Source organism: Lipophrys pholis, assembly GCF_963383615.2.
Source record: "Lipophrys pholis genome assembly, chromosome: 19".
Classification (NCBI taxonomy): domain Eukaryota; kingdom Metazoa; phylum Chordata; class Actinopteri; order Blenniiformes; family Blenniidae; genus Lipophrys; species Lipophrys pholis.
The window spans coordinates 22782152-22792660 of record NC_137647.1 but is presented as its reverse complement, the minus strand read 5'-3'; the positions used below and the strand labels follow the sequence as shown (position 1 = coordinate 22792660).

Here is a 10509-nt window from a genome sequence, read left to right as displayed (position 1 = left end):
GCCTTTAGGAGTAACACACAAAAATTCAATGTGGTTCATACTTATGAGAGTGGAAAAACAAATCTAATTATAATTTTTTTTTTTTTAAGTTTAAAAAGTTGAATGTTTTAAAAGCTGAATTGGTTAAATAGGTGAACGTTTTAAATAAGTACAGACTGAAGAATTTAAAAAAAATTCCCAATCCATTTGCATGGGCAGTTTTGGTTTGAAAAGTTAAACTATTTTTAAAGTCTGAAAGATATAAAATATATTTAAAAGTTACAACCAAGCAATAATAATTAAAAAAAAAGCTGCACATTTTGATACTTCAGTGGTTCAAATTGGTTCAACTGCAGGAGCCCAAGCAAGTCAAAAAATGCAAATAACGCAATGGTGAACCATCAGATATTCACCGGGGCGCCGTGGGCGTGCCCTTTGAGATTACAGTTACATTTTCTTATGTTGTCATCAACAAGGCCTGTTGTGTTTTACTGGCCAGGTTCCAGGTCTCTTCAGGATTTACCCCCGAGGAGGATTGTAGTTCATGCTTTTCAAAGCAAAATGGCGGACTTCCTGTTGGGTTCAGAGTTTGGGTGTCAGCAACATTTTTGTGTGGCTCTGTGCGACACATATGTCTACCAAATGTTGTTTTCGCCCCGGGTGGAAAAGCAGCCAGATCCGCCACCGCTGGCTGTTTCTGTCGGTGCTCTGGGTGACGAGGTGAAAGTGGTTGAAACAACATCGTTCTAAACATGAAGAGGACATAAGAACAGAAGAATCAAATCCATCAAATTCAAATCCAGCTGATGAATAAGGTCATAGATTTTCAATAATAGAACAGTTACAAAAAAAATACACCAGTAAACATGAATATGGTTCAATTATAACTTGTGATTTACAAGCATCATAGGAGCTTTGAAACAATCAATAAACAGGAGAATGTCGCTCTCGTGGCTCCACCTCTTCCAATAAACACTCTTTAATTCACTGCAGTCCATCTCCTCGTCAGCTTTGGGGTCCTACACTCACCGCAAACCGTGACAAAGCATCGCCGTTTATGGGGAAGTTATTGAAATTATTCACATGTTTTAAATGGTTTGAATGTACAAAAGAAAAACTGAGTAAAAGTTGTATGTAGGGTGAGTATAAAATTAAGAATTTTTCTTTTTTCAAAGTTATAGAGGTGTAAAAAGTACTGCATAACGACATTGTATTTTCTATTCCTGGACAGAAACTTAATAAAAATCTAACTAAATAGTAAAACATGATAGAGACACTCCTGAACATGTGACGCAGCCAAAACAAATGAGAAGTTTCAGGGTTTGTTAAGTTTTTCCATTTACTTTGCACATGTTGTCACTTCATCTTCAGGACCTCCAGACGTCCACGTTTCTTCTCCCTGTGGCTCGAGCGAGAAATCCAGCCTGCACGCTGAGCTGGCAATATGAGAGATGACAGGGAGAAAATACAACATATAAAGAATTGAAATAAAAACAAATGGAACAACATACCTCTCTAAGAATATTGATGTTGGGACTAAACTTCCATTGTTCACTCCCTCCTGACAGAAAATGGGGATGGGAGGGGGGAACGTTTTTCTTAGAACAAAGAAAAACCTGGTGACCGCATTGTTGAAAACGCCGTTGGTCATGTGATTCCCACCAGGGGGCCCCCCCGGGACCCCTCCCGTAAGGTGCATGTCTGCACCTCACCAACAGGGGGCTCCACCAACTCCGCCACACCCAGAGGAGGGGACTGCCCTCTGAACCTGAGACCGTCACAAAGAGATTGGTCAAGGCGTAGACGTGCTCTGCAGGGTGCCTGAATACTAAACCCAGGTACAAAACCCTCACGCTGCGAGCAATGTTGACCATAAGGGTCAGCTTTACAAGGAGGCACAAAGTGGACCCAGAGAACCAGACAAAGGTTCTGCCCACTGAACTAGCAGAACACAGTTTGGACTACTTTTTTTTGTTCTTTTTTTTTTATCCTCATGACGCAGCGTCTCTCCGGCCGCCTCGAACAACGCACAGCCGTTGTTCAGCCAGACCACAAGGCCCCAAAGTTCTGGAGTTCGGGACGGCGAATCCACGGGAAATCCGAGTTGCGCCCTGCAGGCTTACCGAGCAACTGCACGAAGACCAGTGACATCACCTATCCCAGAAAGAGCGTGCAAACGCCTCGAGTGGCCACATTGGGTCATTGCAATCTCTCGGTGTACCGCCACCTGGTGGACGCACCGAGTCACTGTATCGCCCGGCGCCCTATAACCCTCCGATGTCTGCCTCCCTCTGGTGGACGTTCAAGGTCATTACACACACACGTACACACACAACACACACACACACACACACACACACACACACACACACACACACACACACACACACACACACACACACACACTCACTGTTCATAGTGTTTGCTGTTTAATAGATTAGATCTCCGTGTTAGATGACGTTTGCTGCTTAAATGTGTTGATTTATGAGATGATTTCCGATTTATTCATGAATTAATACACTTTTGTTAATAAACGCCTGTTAGCGGAATTGAACGATTCCTGGTGATTATTGTGTATTTATTGTTGACATTCACTGGTTTGTAACCGTCTGTGCTCAGATCTCACACCTTCCCTTTTATTTACAATTGTTATATTTTACACAGAAATATTAACTAACTTAAATACATTCTTTTGAAACGAGACTGATAGTTTGGCAATTAGCTATTTCCAGATTCTCTGGTGGTGCCCCTTTCATTATTAATGAATAAATAACGAATTTATTCAAATTAATATTTTTTAATCAATATATTATTTTGATAATTTATTAACGTTATGTAATTAATGAATTACTTTAGGAATTGTTAATGAGTAAATCAAAGTTTATGTCCATTAATAATTAAATTAATGCCAGTGATTTATTACTTTCAGTAATAAATTACTTACAGTAATTCAATGCTCATGACCAAACATAAGACACAACAAGGGAATGAAAGACTTCAGCGTTTTAATTTGCACATGTTGTCATTTCATCTTCCGGACCTCCAGACTTCCACATTTCTTCTCCCTGTGGATACAGCGAGAACTCCAGCCTGCACGCTGAGCTGGAGTTGGCAATGTGAGAGAGATGATCTGTTTCACCTTCTGGAGCTTTGAAGTAGAGATGGAAGTATGCGATGGAGCGCCGGCCTGCTGCAAAGTTCGGTCTCTTTTATAGTTGGAATGTAAGAGGCAGCTAAGATCTCTTGATTTTTCCGACTATTGATGTTGCCTTCCACCGATCCCACACACCTCCATACTGGAAGTAAACCCAGACCAAACAAACTTGAGTGTGTTTTGGATGAATCTGGGATCCATGCTGGTTCCAGTAGATCTCCTGCAATATTTGCAGCCACTGTGACGTAATTCAATAGAAGATTCATCTGAAAAATCCACCTTTTGCCACTTTTCCCGCATCCATCCTTATTGCAGGCTGTGGACTTTGGAAAATGCCAGATAGTTTTGTGATTGTCTCTTGTTTAGTGCTGGTTTCTGGGCACTGATTCGACCACGGAGTCCACTTCAAGACAGGCCTGGACAAACTGTTCTGGTTGACACTGGGATTTCAGGCGACCAGGTCTCATGAAGCTCTGCTGCAGTGGAAAACCAGCTTGACTTGGACTTTCAAGCCGATAATCGGTCCTGCGGAACAGTTTTCTCATATGAATACTTTTTTCAGTAACAAGTAATCTAACACATTACTATTTCCAAACCAGTAATCAGATTAAAGTTACTTCTCCAAGTCATTGTGCGTTAGTACTGTAGCGTCCAACAGGACGAGTTTCTTGTCTGCAAAGCCGCTTTATTATTAAACAGAACCGGGCCGCTCCTCCGTTCTCCTCCAAAAGGACACACAGTGTGTCTGCACGCTCACCTGACCCGCCCCCTTCTACACTCTCAGCCAATCACAGACCAGCTCGCTCTAATGGTGCGTTCAGGCGACACAAAAGAATAGGAACTAACAAACATAATCACAAAACCATATCATTGCAACAAGAACACAACTGCAGAGAAGTTACACTATATTGGCAGGAAGCCCCGCCCCTTTTCCCAGAGTTTTTAGCAAAAACGGTTTCCTTTTTTTATATTGAGACGGTGGGCGGTGTTGCCGGCAGCTGCTGAAAGTAACTAAAAAGTTACTTGTATTCTAGCTTAGTTACTTTTAAAAACAGGTAATCAGTAACTAAGTTACTTTATAAAGGCATAACCAGTAATCAGATTACGTTTTAAAGGTAACTGTGGCAACACTGGTCAGATTCTGACCTAATGGGCTCTACCAAGCTGTGAACATTAGAATACTTTTCGACAATTTTGTTTTGCACCCAAACATTATTCCAGAAGCTGTTGGGACTAAAATGAGCCATTTCTTGTAAAAAGAATTCTTAAATTCTAAATATATTTGAGGGGCGCTTCAGGTCAATGTGTGCCAAAGCAACAAGACTTTAGTCAGGGACTGTATGGATGTGTTCAAGGCAGCGCTTGATGACAGGCGCCAAGTTTCAGGCAGATCGCAGAGGAAGTCGGCGCCCATTTGCCATGGCGGAGCCGGCCAGAAGCATTGGTTGTGCGGTCCAGAGTGTATATGTCTATGGTAGAAACCCCTCACTGTATGCTCATATGTACGTGTAATATAGTTATTTGTAATAATAAGGCTAATGAAACTCTGAATCCTCTTTTCCTACCCGAAGCCACACGAAGAACAAACACAGAACACGTAATGTACCTTTTCTTCTTTAATGAGCCAACATCAGGCCACCAGCCACGTTTCACACGCTGTTTAAAATATAAGAAATAAATAAAAGTAAGAAAATACATTGTAAAATCAGATAAAACCTAATGAAGCCGATGATGCGCCACATGGGTGAAAATCATGTGGGAAAAGAAAAAATATCGACGAGTGAAGAATTTAACCATTGGAAACTAAAACCTAATCTGCTTCTACGTTTGATCACAGCGTTTCTATAATTTCTCTGTGGAGTTTCTTCTGGTTCTCACTCTGAAACGGTTCAACGAACCGCTTCATAAATCACATCGCACCCGGTTTTACTCAAAAATAGGTATTTTAATAAATCTTCTCATATAAAACAAAACACTTTTATTTACAGATTGTTCAAGCACAATGACAGAAACGCTTCCCACTGGGATTATATTCTCATTCCAGGAGGAATTAAACTGGAGCTTCAGACGGTGGTACGCACGCCTCGCCGCAGGCTGCAGTCATGGACACGCACATGTCCAACATCACGCTGTTGACGTCCGACGCCTTCTCGGCCTGCACCGACTGCATCCACCTGTAGACAGAGGACAGACAGCGTCTCAAGCACTATCATTTTAGTTTCTTCAAGAAATATCAAGGTTTGTGAAACTTCGGAAATATAACCCTTCGGGGGGTTGGGGGGGGGGGGGGGGTTCAGCCCTTCATTTGGTTCAGGAGGCGTTCACATTCACTTTTGAGACCAGATCAAACCGCCTGGAAAATGTCACGTAATTACAAGAGGTGCACTGAACAGAGAGGAAGTGAAGAAGAAACACGGCTCATTGATTGGTCCAAATCGAAACCGGTAGTCCCGCCGCTTTAGCCCGTGGTGGCTAGGCTAGTTAGCTTGTGGCTAATGAGCAGCCACAAACAAACACGATATTTTGTCTTCAGACCAGATATTAATGAGTATTTCTCACTATTTCTTCCCCTCTACTTCTTCCTCACTGCTCCACGTCTGAATGTGAGATTTTTAACAACTTCTTCTGATTTGCGCGGCGAGCTTTGGTTGTTCACTACCCAGAATGCATTGCGCACTACGTCACATCGCCCGCTAGAAAGAATGTTGCAAACAAACCGAAGACCCACGTTTTCAAGGGGACCAGGGATCTCCTGTCAGCTCCGGCTCAGAGTTCGTGGGTGTGTTCGCGTCGCCCTTTGACTTTGGTCCGGTTCAAACAGGAATGTGAACACGCCTTTACTCTCATTTCTTCCAGTTATGGCCGTTTTTAGCATGCTGATTAGTTTTAGGTCTTCAACATAACTCTTCAGTAGTTTGTGTGCTCTGAGCTCCAGGAAAAGGTGGAGGTAAGTAAGAGTGAAAGTCTGTATTTTCCTTTTCTTGATTTGGATTTAATCCTGGTTGTCTGACCAAGAGGCCACTTAAGAAATATTTTTCAACTGAACTGACAGGCAGCGTGCAGGTGTGTGAATAAATCGGATGCTGCGGAGATGCTGCAGAACCCTGAACTACAAAACTGTACATGTACGTGCAGAATGCGTAATGAGACCTTTGTAATGTGAGTGGATGTGGGAGGGGGAGACGCAGAGACTCCCTCAGGTAGCTGTACGCCTTCGGACCGTGGAGGTGGAGCGTGAGAGCAAACTCTCTCTGTTCCTTTGTGTATTCGAAGCCCCGCTTGGAGAAGCAGTCGATCTGAAGATCTGAAATTCAGTCGGCACCAGCAGATTAGTGAGTCCTCTTCACAGAACGCCTCAACGCAACACACAGCTTTGGATTTTCACGCCACTCCACCTGAGTAGTGCTCCAGCTTCTGTCTCAGCTCTCTGTTGATCAGATGCTTCTTCTTCAGGTCGTCCAGGAGACTCTGCACAGTTCTGGAAGCCCTCCGCTCCCGGGCCTTCGCACTCTGTCTCTCCCGCTCCAGACTCTCCACGCGAGCCAGAGCTTCAGTCAGTCGGGCCTTCAGGAGAGTGGGAGAGTCGGGCAGAGCGTACGAGTGATCCTGGGGGAGAAGAAGCGATCTCAGTTATCATCACGACTCAACGTGTGCAGAGTCATACACAGAGCTGTGTGTGTGTGTGTGTGTGTGTGTGTGTGTGTGTGTGTGTGTGTGTGTGTGTGTGTTAGGGCTGGGCGATACATCGAAATTTACAATATATGCTGACTCTCCGGAATTTGACATTGACAAATTCAACATTGCTTGCATCAATACGGCTTTGTGCGTTAAAATATTTGTTTTGAGAGTTGCTACGTTTCCACATTGCACCCAGCAAGCTGCTCACATGGCCCCGCCCCACCTGTACTCATGGCCCCGCCCCCAGCTTATCACATGGCCCCGCCCCTATCTGCACTCACGGCCCCGCCCCTACCTGCACCAGACACGGCGTAATGATGGACAAAGGCGACGTAAAGGTTCTACAAATCTGTAGAGAAAACAAAAAAAACGTGTTTCGACCAAAAGTTCGAGCGCAACAAATTATTTCCAGCACCTCCGGCGCGGTGTGCCTCCGACGGTAGGGACGGTGTCCTTCATGATTTCTGCCTCACTAAAACACCTGAATGAGCCGGGAGACACATGAACACACACAGTCCAACACAGGGAGCACTTTAGTTATTATAAATGAATAATGTATAATCTCATACGGGCTTCTCACTGATTTTCATGACACTCACTGCCATAAAGTTTAAACTGACTCAGTGACGTCCCGACTTTTAAACACAGTGAATCTTTTAGGTCATGTGAGACAAGTCAAACATATGGTCTGTGGGTCAGAACCGGGACTCCAGAGGGTCCAGTCCAGTCCAGTCTAACAGCGGGTCCAGTCCGGTCTCCCAGAGGTTCCAGTCTGGTCTTCCAGAGGGTCCAGTCCGGTCTAACAGAGGGTACAGTCCGCCCTCCCAGAGGGTCCAGTCTGGTCTAACAGAGGGTACAGTCCGGTCTACTAGAGGGTCCAGTCTGGTCTAACAGAGGGTCCAGTCTGGTCTACCAGAGGGTCCAGTCTGGTCTAACAGAGGGTACAGTCCGCCCTCCCAGAGGGTCCAGTCTGGTCTAACAGAGGGTACAGTCCGGTCTACTAGAGGGTCCAGTCTGGTCTAACAGAGGGTCCAGTCTGGTCTACCAGAGGGTACAGTCCGCCCTCCCAGAGGGTACAGTCCGGTCTACTAGAGGGTCCAGTCTGGTCTAACAGAGGGTCCAGTCTGGTCTACCAGAGGGTCCAGTCCGGTCTCCCAGAGGGTACAGTCCGCCCTCCCAGAGGGTACAGTCCGGTCTACTAGAGGGTCCAGTCTGGTCTAACAGAGGGTCCAGTCTGGTCTACCAGAGGGTCCAGTCCGGTCTCCCAGAGGGTACAGTCCGCCCTCCCAGAGGGTCCAGTCTGGTCTAACAGAGGGTACAGTCCGGTCTACTAGAGGGTCCAGTCTGGTCTAACAGAGGGTCCAGTCCGGTCTACTAGAGGGTCCAGTCCGGTCTACTAGAGGGTACAGTCCGGTCTACTAGAGGGTCCAGTCCAGACAGTGAGATGACCATACAAATGCAGCTAGTCGAGTCATTGTTATATTTTCGGTTGCAGCAGCACTGAAAGAGACATTTCACTGTTTTTGCACCAGTCCAGGAGGATACAGCCTATAAAACTGTCATTATGTGGAAATCGTACATATTTTGAAAATATTACATTTTCATGCATGTAATGTGCTTATTTGTACTAAAACATTTGGTTTTGTGGATGTTTGTGTTTTAATGTGCTGCCATTTCTCTAGTCTGACGTCCTCCAGCTTCTCCATGAACTCAGGTCCTGTCCACACCACAACACACGACATGGTGTTTTAGGAAGCTGAAAACAGCCTTGTTTTGAAAACTGGTTTCAGAGAAGAGGAATTTGAAAACGCCGCCTTGGCTTTGACATGTGGACGGGCAAGAGACCCAATTGCTGTAAACGATGATGTCATCATCGTGCCTCTCGACCCGATAACCCCACAACCCTCTCTGTGATTCATTTAACAACAACAACAACAACAACAATGGCGGACCAGCTGCAGAAGCTCCTGATGCTAGTTGGTTTAATAAGTCGAGATGTTTCTTCCTCTCTGCTTTTGGGGTATTTCTGTGGCAGAGTTACAGCGCCACCTATAGGACTGGCATGCATGCTACATCAGTAGTTTTCATGGTGTTGCGTGGACGCAGATGTTTCCCATGTGTCTTTTTAAGAACGACAGTGAGAAAAAAGATTGTTTTGGCTTGTGTGGATGGAGCCTAAAATGAGTTTGACACCACTGGCATAAACTCTACAAACATCTGCTTTTTTTAAATTAATGCTTGATGCTTATTTCTCACCATTATTTTGTGCAGGTGGTGGTTAATAAAAGTGCCTGTGTTGCATTCTGTTACTTTGACCCAGAATTTTCTTTGTGGTAAAACTTTGACAAACAATATTGAGTTTATAGCTTAAATCGCCATTTGAGAAAAAAAAAATATTGAGATATGAATTTTGGGCCATATCGTCCAGCCCCAGTGTGTGTGTTTGTATACACATATGAAACACTCACAGGATTGGGCTGATGGTCCACTGGTGGGCTTGTTTCAGACTTCCTTAAAGCTTTGGTGGTCCTGTTTGCTTCTGTCTAAATGAAAAGAACCACAATACTTAAAACCATCATTAAAAAAAGAAAATAACGAATTGGACAGGCTTGATAATCCATCACTGACTCATAAACATACAGAAAGAACAAATACAAACATCTTCAGCCATGTGTGACATAAACAACATGTTAACATCTCGACCTATGAAGCGCTCACATACACTGTGTTCATACGAAATCTGACTCTTACTTTCTTCAGAGCAGAGGAGAAGTTGAAGAGGGAAGGTATAACTCCTTCTCTCAGCCGAACGATCTGACCCGTCCTGTCGAAGTCGGGCGGTTTGAAGTGTTCGCTGCAGAGTTTGGACGCCTCAGTGGCAGTAAATGCCTCTCTTCTTACAGCGACCTCCCACTTCTTCCTCAGGCTTTTCTCTTTGGGAAACCTTCAAAATGTGAGAGAAGCAGCCGGAGATGTGAAAGAGTTTTTACTGAAACCGATGAACAAGAGAGAGAGGAGACAGGGAAAAAGATTAAGCATATCACTTGGAAAAAAATCGAAACTTAACCATAATCACAATCACAATAATTTTATTAAGGCCTAAAGGTATTCTCATACTGTTGTGTTGATATTACATCTGTATGGGAACACTGATACTTTCAGCAACTGTGGTGTAACATAGAAAACACTGAAGACTTGTAAAGTAGTGATGAATGTGAGGACCTGTCAGTCCCAGAAAAGTCAAATTACTGCTTCAACAATAAGTACATATAAGTGAACCCAGCAGCAGCAGCAACAGCTTTAACAACAACAATAACAACAGCTTTCTAAGATAACAACCAGCCAGTCTCTGTTGTCATCCTGGTATTGTTTAATAACTACAACCATTTGAAGTTGTCATAAATCAGGTTGGAGAAAATCCTGAACATTAGATGAACATGAATAATGCTAGCTTAGCTATGTTAGCATTGAGCTCGTGACGCCACTGACAGTAACATTTAGGTATGAATGTCAAACACAGCACGCTCTTACTTGTGAAATGTAATACCGCGTGACAAGTTCTCAACGTTTCGCCGGTTATAACAACCGTAAGCTGAACAGTACACCGGCATCCTTGTGAGACTGTCGCCTGTGGGGTGCACTGACAACTCGTCCAAGACCTATCCAACATGGCGGCCAAGCTGCAGGCACTCCGGTCA

At 44.3% G+C, this 10509-nt stretch overlaps 1 protein-coding gene across 2 annotated transcripts; it reads right to left on the bottom strand.

Annotated features, from left to right (window-relative positions):
* Positions 1-2968: 2968 nt before the first annotated feature.
* LOC308124883 (THAP domain-containing protein 6-like) lies at positions 2969-10470 on the bottom strand. 2 transcript variants are annotated; one of them, XM_080488240.1, is made up of 8 exons: positions 10343-10470; positions 9563-9755; positions 9280-9354; positions 6529-6739; positions 6284-6437; positions 5215-5307; positions 4740-4789; positions 2969-3658 (listed from the first exon to the last, which is right to left on the bottom strand). In XM_080488240.1, exons 1-7 carry the CDS (start codon positions 10420-10422, stop codon positions 4783-4785), a joined length of 813 nt encoding a protein of 270 aa, XP_080344366.1. In that variant the 5' UTR covers positions 10423-10470; the 3' UTR covers positions 2969-3658; positions 4740-4782. The 2 variants fall into 2 exon arrangements, 1 of the variants encoding a protein (XP_080344366.1); XR_013936342.1 differs by having other exon boundaries at positions 3564-3658; positions 4740-5307; positions 10343-10467.
* Between the last annotated feature and the right edge of the window lie 39 nt (positions 10471-10509).